At 48.3% G+C, this 14,748-nt stretch overlaps 1 protein-coding gene across 5 annotated transcripts in view; it reads right to left on the reverse strand.

Annotated features, from left to right (window-relative positions):
• The window catches only part of CACNA1G (calcium voltage-gated channel subunit alpha1 G), a 143,427-nt gene that overhangs the window by 48,652 nt on the left and 80,027 nt on the right, over positions 1 to 14,748 (reverse strand). For 4 of the 5 annotated variants that reach the window (XM_071763790.1, XM_071763788.1, XM_071763789.1 and 1 more), the window contains exons 15-19: positions 10,505 to 10,598; positions 9,741 to 9,925; positions 9,158 to 9,604; positions 3,579 to 3,679; positions 2,363 to 2,486 (exon numbers count right to left, since the gene is read on the reverse strand). In XM_071763790.1, the coding sequence (XP_071619891.1) occupies positions 2,363 to 2,486; positions 3,579 to 3,679; positions 9,158 to 9,604; positions 9,741 to 9,925; positions 10,505 to 10,598 (951 nt within the window). Of the gene's footprint in view, positions 1 to 2,362; positions 2,487 to 3,578; positions 3,680 to 9,157; positions 9,605 to 9,740; positions 9,926 to 10,504; positions 10,599 to 13,351; positions 13,421 to 14,748 lie in introns of all 5 variants that reach the window. The other variant, XM_071763786.1, reaches the window with a different exon arrangement.

Raw genomic sequence — 14,748 nt, forward strand, 5'->3', positions numbered from 1 at the left:
TAGAGTGGCTCTGCTGCAAGGCAAGCAGGACCCACGGGACACAGGAAAGCAGCTGGCATGAGTTGTCACAGCTCCACTGAAGCCAGTGAAGCCCTGAAGGTCTAAGCCAACTGAGACCTGCCTCCAAAAGGTGGATTCACTTGCCCAAAGCCACAGGCTAGACCTGGGCATGAAGCCCAATATTCTCATCTCCCCCTCCCCTGGGTTATCCACCAGACCATGCAGTCCTCATGGCCACTGCTCTGCAGTAGCAGCTAGTGACTACAGATGAGACCATGGACTGGGTCCCTATCTGTAGTTAGCAGAAACCTTTCTTTTTAATGATGATCATTAAATAAATTACACTTTTCCCTAATCCCTGAACAATCTCTGATTGCCTGTACTGAGAAACGGACAGCAGAAGGTGGAGGATGGAGGAAAGATGATGGGTATGCACGTATGCGTGTGTGCACACAATTGAACCAGCCCCAGGTCTGCTAATAACAATTTTGGATTTATTTCTGCCTCTCCCCACAGAGCAGTCCTGTAAGAGATGCAGATCTCTAGCTTAAAATGAGATGCAATTTAAACAAGACAAAACACCTTGGCAACTCTCTCGCTTGCCAGATCATGATTTACTGAAAGTGACTCAGGAACCACAGAGCAGCCTGTTTCCATACTGGCTCCATAATTAATTAGGTCCTAGACCTGTTTGTGATTGCCTGAGCTGTGATAGGAAACATCACTGGCCATCAGCTGACTGCCACACAAAAGGCTGCTGTAGGGAGGCAGGCAGCTGTGCAGGAGAAAGAGGGTAGGGACCTGCTTGTGGAGCTGGAGATAAAACAGCAGTAGCATGGAGGAGGGACTGAGGATATTACATTCCTCTCTGGCCAGCGTGTGGCTATTTGGAAGGATAATCTCCCCAGCCCATGTCGTGCACTCTGCAATGGGGAGTGTGTGTTGGTTAGCAACAGCATCCCTGTTCTGATAAGCCAGCTGAAACTGGGACAGGGAAAGTGAACCCGCTTGAAGCAGCTAGAAATCCACAGCTTGAGGAAGCAAAATTACAATTATTTTAAATAACTCAAGCTAAAGTAACTCTTGGTTTCCAGATCAGAGCTCCATCAGTGCAAGCAATGTACGTACACTCCTCCTTGCTCCCCTGTCCCATCACTCAGCATCCCCCTTCTGACAGATCATGATCCAGCTCAGCTCCAGCCCTGGACCACCCATTTTGGTTCCCTGGGTTATAACCTGATGCTGATGAACCTCACCCTGGTCCCCGTCTCCTTTTCTCTCCACACTCTTCCGTTGCCCAGGGACCACAGCTCATCATCCTCCTCTGGTTTTTAGTGCTCCAGCTCTTTGCTCTGACTCACTTAAGTCACCTCATTCCCTTCATCCCTGTTTAACTACAGTTCTTTTTGGAGCCAACCCTGTGAATGGTGACTCAGAGGAAACACAAGGGACATTCTCAGGGTGCCCCTTTTGGGGAACAGCAGGGTGATTTCCTCCTGCTGGCAGGGAGTCCCGCTCTCTTCTTGCAGCTGCAAGTTGGTGCACCACGACACAAAGCAATAATCAAAGGAAAGAATTTGATTCAGGGGAGGGACTGCTGGGCAAACTATTTCAGTAAGGAGGACTACTAGGGAAAGCTTAAAATAGGCTCCAGTTTTAAGGTCTTACATTGAAAATCCACAAAAATGAACAGCCTAACACGCCTACAGGAACAAAACAGGATTCTATATGATTGCAATATGAGCAGTCCTTTGCAGTACATCAGCAAAAGCCCAGGCTATCTCTTAGCCACAATCTATGCTAAAATGAAAGAGAAATGGGATGATTTTGCCCCTCTGACTGACGGATATTGGTGCTGTGAGGGTCTGGTTTGAGAAATCCTTACATAGTCCATTGAAACAAAACAATGCAGTATTACTGTGCAGGTATCAATTCAGTTTTTCTTGCATGACAACAAAGCTGATACACAAAGGGGAGAGAAGAGGATGAAATGAACAGTTTCCCCCTTTGCCTTCACACCACACATACGTGCCCGGGAAGAACAGATGGAAGACACGAACATTGTGTTGAGGGAGGAAAAGTGTTTGAAGGTTTATCACAGAAGGAAACTGAGACAGATGTCATGCTTATGTCAGGTGTTAAAACCTTGATCAAACTTGCAGAAATGGGATATTTGATACATTGCAGTCCTCTGCTCTTGTACTTTGAAAGGACGTTGGGGAGTTGCTGTACCAAATGCAAAGGATACTCAGAATATGTTGGCAGCTTCCCATTTTAAAGAGAGAAAGAAAGTGAGACCAAGTGCACAGCAGAGAGTTCCAAGCCCTGGGAGCATAAGAAAAGTTTAACCTCAGAAACTCACAGCACTGTGAGGCTCGATTTTGGGTCGTTCCATGGCAATGGTGATGCAGTTCAGGAAGATGATCACCAAGACGATGTGATCAAACATCTTGTGTGTGATGATTTTATTGCACATCAGACGGAATCTGGTGAAAAAAAGAAAAAAAAAGAAAAAAAAAAAGAGGACACACAGACTAGCTATTAATGCTTGACTGGTTGGGGAGAAACGCAGCAGCTCAACGTATGGCAGGGGAATTGAGAGCTCCGTCTGCAAAGCAGATGAGCTACAATCTCCCAATCTCCTCCCTGGCAGAGCCGCAGGCTGCAGGCAGATTGGGGTATGAATAGAAAAGGATCCAAGCTATAGAACTAGGCCACAAATTTCAAGCCCTGGAAATGTTCACAGGGAGCTTTGGGTCACTGGAAACAGAGCAGCTGCTTCCAGAACTTGGATGTGCGGCCAGGTTTGGATCTGCCCCCCTATTTTGTCTGTAGTGCTCAGGTTTAGCTTAAATAAAGGAAGAAATACTTCCCAGCAATCCTGTAAGGGTTGAGCACACATGGAACAAAGGGACAGAAGCTATTTATTGTGACAGATGGCTGTACACTGACCCAGGACTCATAATACCATATTACATTTCCCAAAGCCTGTTTCTGAAAATCTCTCTAATCTTGGTATGAATGAACTCGAATGCTGCCCAGGTCCCATCAGCTCAAACAAGGGAAACCCTCATCCAGCATGTCCTGAGGAACAGGTAGGAGAGCAGAAAGACAAGCTGGGCTTTGGGAAGGACAGAGCTGGGGCCCTGCAGAGAGGAGAGGGTGTTTCCTGGGTGTTGTTTCAGGGGGAAGGGAAGGGGAAGAGCAAAGAAATCTGGGCTGAGGGGCAAGTTTAGGCAGTCAAGCAGTGTCCTTTGCTGTCGTGTAAGTGCATGCTGGGGTGAAATTCAGATTTATCAGCTTAATACAGCACCTTTGCCCCTGCTTCAAACAGCTTTTGGTCCATCGAGTTAAAACACTGCAGAGCACTGGCACAATTGACAAAGCAAGTGATTAACTTGACAAAGCTGTAGCCATGCCCTGGGTGATGGGTCTCTACCAGACACCCCTGTGCCAGGGCAGGGGAAGGGCTGGGAGATTTGTGGACCACCAGAGACCCACCTGGGATAGGTGGGCAGAGCAAAGAGTGATCCAGAGGGCAGGATACCCAACACACCCGCTGCTCCAGCACCCGTTACCTGGAGTGAGGGGCGAAGATGAAGATGGACCAGGAGTCTCTCTCTTTGCAGCAGGCAGGGAGACGTGCCCGTACCCACGCCTTCATGCGGTCCCTTTTGCTCTAGAAGAAAAATGTAGAGTAGAAACTTACCAGGAGAGAAAACACCAAAAAAACCCCCCAAAAACTCAAACTTCCAAGGGAATGATCTGGGGCAATTTTTCACTGAATGCGCATCTCCCAGTGCTCAGTAAAGCTGAAATAAAATGATCTCCACAAAAAAAAAAAGACCCCACTGGGCAAGGGAAGGGCTGTGCTGGCCCTGAAACCATGCAGAGTTTGGTCTTGCTTCTTCCTCTGCACAGTAACTGCATCTGGCACACAATTAACCAAGGGGACAAACACAGTAAATCAAACCCGTGCCCAAGGGACTGTCAATCCACTCTGATCAGCCTCAGATCCTCCAGACACCCATCAGATGCTTGCCTGAATCGTTTAAGATTTTTTTTTGGCATTTTTATTGGGTTTTTGCCTTTTGGGTTTTTTTAAAGAATATACAATGCTTATTTCAGAGGCTAATAAAGAGAGTGGTTCCTGCTGCTTACTGGGACAAGCCCTATGTCTGTGCACCACTGGAAAGCTGAAGGAACCATTTGTGACCCGAGTTTTGGTCCAGGAAGGCAATGACAAGCATCTGCCTCTCATTCAGCATGAACAGATTAGATAGGAGATTATAAAGGCAGAAGGGAATGTCGTGGCCATCCTGTCCTGCATGGACACCGGCCATCCGACTCCAACAAATTAATTCCTACTTGAAACCACAGCACATCCTCAGCCACACATACTTATGCTTTAGACCATCTGCAAGGTTATTTAAGGCCAGAAGGGCAGATTGTAAAAGCCTTGGCCAACAGGTCAACTAAAGACAGGAAAAACTGGATACTGAGGAGAAGCCTCATCCCAGCTGCAAGTGCCTTCGCATTAGGTCTCATTGCCCTCTCATCCATAGGTCCGAGGGGAGGTGAGGATCTTTAATCCAATTGGCACTGCAGTGCCAGTGTCTTGAGCATGGAGAACCAGCAGGAGCCAAGCAAACATCTTGCTCACCATACTGGGGCTTTCTCAGCCCTTCCAAATCAAAGCACCAGAAGACAAATCCACAGAGCAGTGTTTACAATGTCACCGCAGTGCCTTGTGTTTACAAACACATAAAAATGAATCCTTGCTCTTTCATTACCCTCATTTCCCCACTATCACCTAGGCTTGGATGTGCACACATGCAGGAATAGGGCTGCACAGGCTCTTTAATGTTTTCTTCTGCAGGTACTCAGAAAAAGAGCTGCAAAGCACAGCGCAGGAAGCACAGCTCACACCCCAGGAGCACCTGGACCCCGGGGCTGAGACATTTTTATTTATTTCACTCTAGAAACAGGGAAGGGGGATTTATTTGGAGCCAAACTGTTAGCAATTGGAGGTATTCTGGACTATAAAAATAGGATTTGTTAGGGTAATTGAGTGGAATGAGGAAGTGCTTTCTGTTTCTATACACACTCAGCTGGGGGTCTCATTAGTGATGGGTAATAGCTGGTGTAGTATTGGCTTTAATGGAAGCACTCGGTGACAATCTGAACCCTTCAGAAAATGAAAACCACTTTGTGAAAAATAACAAGAAACATTTGAAGAACAAGAATAAGAAGCAAAATCTTTCTGCCTCTCTCCTTCCACTGCCTGTCCTTCCCCACCATTCTACACAAGCACAAGACACAGCACACCAGTAGATTTTGGCCACATCTTGCCTTTTTTCACATCCCTTTTTCCAAGTCTAGGCAAGCAGTCAGAACTCCTCCCTTCTCTCTAAACTGCATTTAATAGAGCATGCATCCATGGGGCTGTATTATTCCTTTGAGCAGCCTACTTAGTTTAATTATCCATAGATTTAACAAAAGTAAATAAATGGATAAAAGTCAGGTGTCTACTCAAAGTTGTGGTGAGAAGAGTGATTGCTACTCCAGCCTCCGGACAGGGAGCAATTGCTGCAACTTGGTCCTGTTCATTTTACGAGCTGGAAAACTTCCAGAAGTATCTATTATTCAAAGCAGTTCTGGTATTTATCATGGGGATTTGTAGTGAATGGTAATGCGTCAGCAGCACAGAATGCTTCTTTATACTGCTTTTGTCCAATTTTAATGCCAAAGATATTTTGGGGTTTGGCAAACCATTGCAGCTTGCAGATCAGGGGCTAAATCAGATAACAAAGGCAAAAAGTGATCTTCCATCATGTCCCTCTCTCTATTCAGTGTGTCAGAGTAAGGGTGAGGGGCTGCCTCAGCCAGGGCTGCAGCCCACACGAGGCCAAGTCCATCCGCAGAAATCTAAAGTCAAAGGAATTGCTCGAGATTTCCACCAGTGGAACAGTGCAGCTCAGTTAATTTGAGCCAATTGTATGCTATTTGAGAAATAAAAGCCGAGTGCTGCCAGCCTGAGTCCCACTGAACACTTTTCTCAGCGAGGTTCAGACACGCAGCAGCTGCTGACAACGCGGTGATCGCTGCTGAGCTGCACTTGGGGTCAAAGTCACCCATCAAATACCTGGGTTAAATAACAACTTTTTCTTCATAAAGCACACCTAGACAGGATGAATAAAGCTGTGCGGGAGGGACAAGAAAACTACTCTTTAATTCAATTGCCAGCTACTTTAAATCTCCCTGGGTGAGACCACCTGAAGTCCCCCAGCTGGGAAAAGAGCAGGGAGCAGGACAGGGTGTGATGCTGCAGTGCTGCCTGTGCCTGGCAGTGTGCCATGGGGCTCTCCAGTCCCATAGCTGCTGACAAATATCTGTTTTTTCTTCTTTTTTTTCCTTCTTCTTTTAGGACTTTGAGGTACTAATGTACTTCTGAGGGCAGGATGAAAGGCAGTTGGCATTAAAAGATGACTGATGCACTCCTTGGAGTACAGGAGAGACTTAGATTTATAAAAGATTTATCAGAAGAATGAGGGGAAACTGCTGAAAAATGTTGTATGAGTGGCAATGGAGCTCCAGGCAAGATGGAAGCTGCACAGAAGTGCTTGGGACCTGATTATTTAATTTTAAATATGCAGCAGGGGCAGTCTGGGAGGGCTAGGGGAGTGGCTGGACTGCACAATACCTGGAAAAAAGTGCAATAGGAAACAGGGGAAGGGTCTGCATTTGCAACGTGCAATGAGGATTTGGGGAGGAGGGGACAGATTTAGCTGCATACTCAGTATTTCCCTCACTTTCTCCTTTGAGCACTCAACAATTTGGGTAGGAAAGTACCCAAATCCACTCAAAATCCAGGAGATATGAACAACAAAGACCTCACAGCAGAATCCTGGTCTTGGTCACAGCACCTGTACCCAGCCAGGCAGCAGATCTCTCTCTCTATGAAAGTTTCTCTTTGTATTCAGGCAATGAACACCAGATTTCAGTTCCCTGATTCTATATTTCTGGGGAGAAGAGCTATTAGGGGCCAGATTCTGTCCCTTCAGAGGGATGTAAACTCTGAATAAACTCATTGAGGGCAACAGAGCAGCACTAATACAACGGGAGCTTGGGAGATCCAAATGAAGCCTTTGCACTTCCTTTTATTTCTGTGCAGAGGCAATCAAAACCAGCCAGTGAGGAGAGATGTGAAGCTTTGTTGCAGAAAAGCATATTTAGGATTACTTTGATCTGAACAACAGTTGAGTTCTTTTCTTCTTTTGTTGGCGGGGGAGTTTTGAATTTTATTTTTTCCATTTAAAACATAATGACTTTTTCTCTGACTTTGTCAAAGCTAATTTAGGGGCAAAGCATCCCCCCAAACATCAGGAGGGAATCACAAATGGAAGCTCCACAACCTGGGGGCTCATTTTGCTAATCTAAGCAACATTTTCCAATCCATCTGGTTTAGTGATTTGCAGTGCAGACATGTTTTGGAGCATGTGGAATGGCATGAACCAGCTGTGGCTGTCCCAGCTGCTGAGTGTGGCTATACCATGAGCTGGGGCATGATTTAATTTTGGTTTTTCTTTCCCTAGGTATTTGCTTCTGAATGCTCCACGGAAGAGGACTGAGAGACCTTTGGTCTAAACCTACACAACCAGACCTTGGCATGCAGAAGAAGGAGAGACCATTTGGTTTATACTTAAAGCAGCCACCATAATGATTAAAAACATGCATCTTATTCAAGAGTCTTTCATCAGAGCTGCTGGGGCTGCAGGGCTGAATGGGACAAGAGAGGAGGGACATGTCCCATCACACAATGTCCAGCACAAGGGGAGCTGCTGGCTTCTGATCTGGCAGGGAGAAAGGAAGGGACCTGTGGGATGTTTGGATCAGGTGAGCTGGAAAAAACAGCAGATGTTTGAGCATGAAAAAAAAATCCCTAGCTAGAGATAAAAAGCATGGTTTCCTGAACATTTTTGATAGTGCTTTTTCCCAAAATAATTAATGTTCCTTTTCCTAAAAATTCAATTTATTATATGGAGGTTAAAAACCAGGTTAAGGCAATCAGTAAAAATCCCAGGTTGAGGATCCATGCTGGAGATGTAATGGGATAATGGTGTTTTTTAAAGACAATTCATGGCTGAGTGACTCTATTCTGCCAGCACTAACTCTCTTTCTGCCCCTGTTCCTTCTCTGGAGTCATTGCTGCCTTCACATGCTCCAATTTCCATTTTCCTTCAACAAACACAGTGACATAGAGTAAAATCATGTCCACAAGCTGCAGCTTTCCTGTTCTCAGTAGAGCCCTGGTTACCACAACATCTCTACCCCAAAACACGTTCACTTCATCAAGAGACACCAAGTTACCCCTTGGGACTGACACAACAGACCATCACATTTCTCATGTCTTAGAATAAGGTAAAGTGAGTCAAACAGGTAACCTAAGAGCAGCAGAAAATATCCCAAAACAGCCCCTAGGACATCCCAATGGGATAGTCCCCATGAGCATCCTGCAGGCCAGTTCAAGCTCCTCTCTGCTAGCCGTGCAAAAAACCTTGGAAAAGCAGCTAAATTCCTAATATTTCCTTAATGGCACTTTTTATGCCTGTGAAAGAGGGTCACTTATTGGCTAATGCCTCTTCATATGGAAATTAATGCAAAGCCTTTGAGATCACCAGCATCTCTGCAGGACTAATGCTGCCATGGGAATGGAGGAAGCCAAGCCCTGCTCTTTGGCTGCCTGTTGATGAAATTGTCTGCTGCTGTGCATGGGGGCAGAAAGCTGAATAATATCTGGAAAGCAGGGAAAGTTACTTGTTTGTGGGTTTTGGGGTTTTTTTCTTAAAGAAAAAATAGAAACAGAAAAGCACACATTGCCAAGAGATAGCCTTTACTCTGCAGCTTTTAGTGAACATGGGTAGTTTTGCCCTAATCTCTCCATCTGATACTACACTGAAATACTTAATACCATGCCAACCACATTGCTGATGGCACCCACAGCCCAGAGATCTTATGGATGACTCTCACTCTGGTCTGGTGTTGACAGTGAGACCCTGCCCCTGCCCCCACCCACCCGTGTGCTCCTGAGACAGGTACAAACATTGACTTCACAGAGTTAAAAAAAGCCCAAAACGAGCATTTGACACTGTCTCACCATGTTGCCTTCATCGTCACAGTCATCACAGTCCTGCCGGGGGTCATCCAGGTGGAGCTGGTGCAGCAGCAGGCCCGGAGAGGTTTTCCCATTGCAGTCCTGGTGCTCGGAGGTGGAGGTGCGGCTGCTGTGCATGCTGCTGGTCCGGTACAGGGACGGCACCTGCAGAGTGTCCTGCAGGTCAAAGGAACCTTTTGTTTCCAGAGACTCCATGCGATGAGGTAAAGAGCCATTGAAGCTGCCGGCCCGGCTGGACTGCTCCTCATCCGAGCTCTCCCCTTCCTCTGAGCTTTCCTTCCCCTCTCCGGAGAGGAGGGATCTGCGCTCCCCGCTCTGCTCCCGCCGCTTGAGGCTGGGGGCCCGGCCGATGCTGTTCCAGCTGGAGCGGCGGCTGTTCCAGCTGCTCCCGGCGCTCCAGGGGCTGTGGGGGGAGCTGCGGGCGCTGGGCTGCGGGAAGGAAAGGGGCAGCATCAGCTCCGTGCCTCCCCACCCCACCCCAGGCTGCTGTGGAGCCAGCTGGGGCAGAAGGATGGACAGACAGCCCAAGGGACTGAGCATCCATGGGAGGAGGTGGCACCAGTACCGGGGATTTGAGCTCGTAGGCAGTGGGATCCACGGAGACACCGCTGGCCCGGCGGGATTCATAGCCCTGTGCTGCATCTCCGAACACGGCGCTCTTGGGCATGGGCATGGGGGTGGCAGCTGTGTGTATGATGAGTGGTGGGGTCAGGCTCTTCTTCAGCTCTGGGTGGTCGCTCAGGACCATCACTGGAAGACACAAGTGGGTTTTGGGTGTCACACCTCTGAGGGAACATCTACAACCTGCTCTCAGGCAGGCAAAGCAGCTGCACAGGGATGGATACTCCAAGCAGCAGGAGACTGAGACCCAAAAGGTCCTTCTGGTCCCAACCTTCAGCCTGGCAGGGGACCAGAGAGGGGTGTAGATCTTGAATGGGATCAGTTTCCAATGAAAGAGCACAGAAGATGCACATTGCCATCTGCTGCCACTCAACCTTCCAACCAACACCTGCCAGCTCCAATGCTGGGAACCTCCTGCCCATGCTGGGCTCCATCCACCCTCCTTTTCCATGGCTTCTTCATCCCTGCAGAAACCCTAAAAGCTCAGACCTTGGGCTTGAGGGGGAGGTTACAACCTGAACACCATCATAGCTCTGCCTGCATCCCACAATCCCACTCCATGCCCCAAGCCTGCTGGCCTCAGTCAAACGTGCCATGGCTTGGACTATGCTGTTCTCTGTCGGAGGGCTCTTCCCTTTGGGACACATTGTTTCCACAGCAAAGTGAGGTTTCCCTGGAAAGCCCCATCCTCTTGGGGTTGTTACTCACAAGCTGGATTTGACAAGTTTTTCTTAAGTCCTCCCTCTTCCTCCAGGCTGCGAGTAAAGAGATCCCCTTCAGAATCAGACTTGGAAGCATCACCCTGGAGCAAAATAGAGAGTTTCAGCACAGAGGGCAAAGGGCCATGGTGCACGGACACCCGTCTGAAAAAAATGGATTCCCGTCTCCAACACCACACCTACAGATCCACTGAATTTTGTACCACGATGCAACATCACCTTTCACAAAATGACGCATGCACATATTTATACCACAGACTAATTAACCTCCTACCAGGATGACAGACTGCCTCTGGCTCCAAACACGGTCCCAGAAAGCGATCAGAAAATAACCCTATTGCTTAGTATTTGCTGCTGGAATTGTACACTGGGTAAATAGTAAGGAAGAACAGGTATCTGATGAGCAATTTGGGGACAAAAATTGACCCTACTCATCTCTCAGTTTATACACTGGCTTAAAGCTCCCTGTGTGTGGCTCTTTCTAGTAATGCTTTGAAAAAGCAATCCAGGATTCAGAAGGGGCAAAAGGGGACCCTGAATTTCCAGTGCAACTAATGGGCCTGTGGCGATGGATGCCCCATCAGCTCAGAGAGGATCCAGGTGACAGAACCTGATAAGGATGGCTGTGGGTGGCCATTCCCCTGGGAGTTGTGACACGAAGCAGAAGTTTTGTTGCTTTCTGCTGTATCATTTTGGGGATTTAAATTCCACCGTAACATTTCCAGCACCAAGGGGATGAGCAGGAGCTGCCTGCTTTGACATGGGCCCATCCTCAGGAGGAGAGATAAGAAGTTTTACCATTGCTCACAGAGCGGTGCTCGGACTCTCTCTCAGTCTCACGGCACGGACCCGATTGGGGACATCCCTGTGTGTCCCTGTGATTCTGTCCATTGGCACTGCAGAAAGGCACTTAGGGTGTGGTATAGTCAGGATACACCCGATGGGCCAATGGTGCTCGCCAGAGTGATGCCCATCCAAAAGAGGAGGATTCATGGGTGAAACCACTGCTCTGGCAAAGGGCACCAAGCCCTGTCGTGATGTATGTGGGGAGGGAGGAGACAGAGGGATGGAGGGAGGGAGGATGCTGGGATGGAAGAAGCCAAGCAGACCCTCACTTCAGCTGGGAGAGACCAGGAGCTCCAGAAAACCCCACCAAGGCTAAGCTTTGGCCCCAGGAGCCCTGGCCAGCGCTGTGGAGGTTTGGTGCTTGGGTACCTGTTGGTTGTAAAAACCCAGAGGGGCCCCAGCATGGGATGGAAGGAGATAGCATCTGACACAAGGTCTAGTGTCCTGTGCCCCTTTGTTAGGCAAAGCCCCAGAGGTATGAGCCCTGGCATTCCCCATGGGGTCACTAAACAGTTAAGGGGATTTTTCCAGGCAGCGTGGACACTCTCAGATACACATTTTTAAGGCAAAAGAGTGTCTGATGTGAAGCGTTGGCTCAAAACTCCCCCTCCTGAGGATCCAGGACTCCTGTGCTAGCTCATCCTGCAGGACACAGGCTGAGAAAATCAGGAATGCACCTTGCAAAGGGGAGCAGTAAAATCAGGCTGGCCTGAACTTTGCTGGAGTCAAAACCATGTCTCCGTGCAAACAGGGGCTCCAGCTGGCTCCAGGTACACTCCCCACGGAGGCTCCCGGCTCAGCCCCTCGCTCCGCCTGCCAGGAATTACTCACTCTCCCTAATGGATTATTAAAAAGCAATAAATAACAGGGAGAATTTCATATGATTTGTATTCCTGGAGTGCTCTTTAACAGCCCAAAGAAAAGTTTTCGGGTGCACAATGAGATGTGTGCTGAGAATGGAAAAGGAAAGCTGTGTGGGGATTTCCCACCCCCTAACCCCAGCACCAAACCCCCCGTCTGGAGGGCAGGAAGCATCCCCTCCGAAACACCACGTGCCAGACTCAGGACGCTGCAGGCAAGCATCTTGCAGCCAGGGCTGCTGCCCGTTACCTGTTCTTGCACTCCCAGTTTGCCTTTCTGGATAGAAAAGGGGTTATGAGAGAACAGGGAGTTAAAATCCTTTTGGGAAATGAGGGTATGCCAAGGTGGACCAGACGGCACGATGGCTGAACCAGCCTGTGCCAAAGGGGACTGACACATGGGGATACAATGGGAAAGGGCTTCTGTGCCAAGGGAAAAGCCAGACTTCTTGGACAGGGCAGAAAGGGAAGGGAGTAGTAAAGAGAAAGATGAGGTTGACAGAAGTGTGAGGTTTGGGGTGTTCTGCCCTTTGGAGATCCACAGCTTCCTCAGGCCTGAATGGGACCATTTCACATCCTGCATCACCTCACTGGTGATCCCAGCATTGCAGCCAGCACTCCTGGAACACTCCACAGTGCAGCTGCCACCATCCTACTGAGCACAGGGCTGTCCCACACATGTGTCCACAAACAGGCTTGATTCCAGGTCCCTTCACTCCCTGGGACCCTCCCTGTGCCTGGGTGATGGAGGGAGCACTCGGCAGGGGTATCACTGGATCACAGCATCACCCTTTGTGGCCCTGGGGAGGTCCACGGAATGTGACCACACTGCAAAGGGGCTGTGACTTCCCCAGAGCAGTTATCCAGAGAAGGGTCAGTGAGCCACATCAGCACTTTAGTTTACCTGGCTCCCCCAGGGAAAGAAGGGACTTCAAATCAAGGCTGACTTGACAATGAGAACAGAAAAAAAAAAAAAAGGAGAAAAAGGAAAAAAAAAAATTAAAAAAACCAACCACCCTTAAAAGACCCAAAAGAACAACAGCTACTACAATGAGAACAGCACCACGGCGTGTGACCAGGCACCACAAGAGAGACAACCACAGTGGGCAGTGGGATGTGTGTGTACGTACCCCCGACGAGTCGACAGGCAGCTGAATACAGCTTAACTGCCCACTCGCATCTTCTCGCTTGGAGATCTCCTGAAGGAGAAATGGGGGGAAGGGGAGGGGGGAAGGAAGGGGAAGGGGGGGTTCAATTTTCACAGTTTCAACAACAGGATGGAGAAGGGAATAAAAAAACACAGGGGAGGAGAGAGGAAGGGGTGAAGGGCAGCTGGGCCAGGGCACCCACTCTGCCCGGCAAAGGGAGGCGGTGGGAGATCTCAGATGGTGTGAAGCCCTTCCAAGGGACCAGCCTTACCTTTAAATTCAGTGTTTCAAACAGAGCTTGCTTCAGCTCCAATTGTGCTAATGAAATACCAACTAATTATTGAAAACATGATTACAGTTGTTTTTGGTTTTTTTTCTGCAGCTGCATAATAGGATATTTGTTTATAATGCCTTCATTAAAGAGCAATGGAAGCTTTGAATGAATGCTTGATTAACAGACTGTATCAGTCTTCTTACAGCCAGGTGAAATACCTAATTTCAGGAAAGCCACCAGAGTCTGCTGTGAGTTCAGATCCCTCACCCCCACTGGTGGGGACACCAATTTAAATCTGCAGGTGTCCAAACTTGGCAGGGGGCACAGCCCATCCCAGGGGGTTGCCACACCAGTGGCCCCAGAATCTCTTTACAGCACCAGAAATCAGTCTTCCCCTACCCACTTGGAAAGCACATGCTATTTTTGACCTTGCTGTGTTTCCCCTTCTTCAGAGATGACTCTTCCAATGCTACTCTGCACATTTTGGCAGTGTGGTCATGCCTGGTCCCAGTCCTGCAAGGCTGCAGGAGGTTACAGATTGTCTTAATTTCTTGCCTACAGGGTGAAGGATCTTTCCTCTGGTTGCTAGATGGGATGTAAAACTCATCCCACTCTAAGATGTGCTGAAATATTTAAGAAAAACTGATCAGTTTTGGGATCTCGATGGGCCAACAGTGTCTTCCTAGTGATATGATGGACACTTAATTTAAAGTCTTTTGTTGTAAACAGAGAGAGACATGAAAAAGCCATTGAAAGAGAAAACATGGAAACATTTTTCTGTCACAAGGAAAATCCCACTGAAACCAATAGGAATGCAAGAAAAACACCATCCAAAATCTGTACTGGTGGGAGCAGGGACTGTTCCCCCTGGTTGAAGCCTAGGATGCTACAGGTTAACCAAGGATGCTAAATCGGAGAGCACATAACATCCTTACACAGAGGAAAGGATAGAGATGCTGGAGGGGGGTCCTGGGAAGGAAGGGAGAAACCAAGGAGGGAAGAAACAAACCCATGAGCAAGGGTGGATGGGGGGGGACATGAAAACCAGGAGAACTACCAATGGAAGAATATGTTTTAGCGATAACACTATTAGGAAGTCCCCTGG

This window comes from Heliangelus exortis, chromosome 20 (genome assembly GCF_036169615.1).
Source record: "Heliangelus exortis chromosome 20, bHelExo1.hap1, whole genome shotgun sequence".
NCBI classification, from domain to species: Eukaryota; Metazoa; Chordata; class Aves; order Apodiformes; family Trochilidae; genus Heliangelus; species Heliangelus exortis.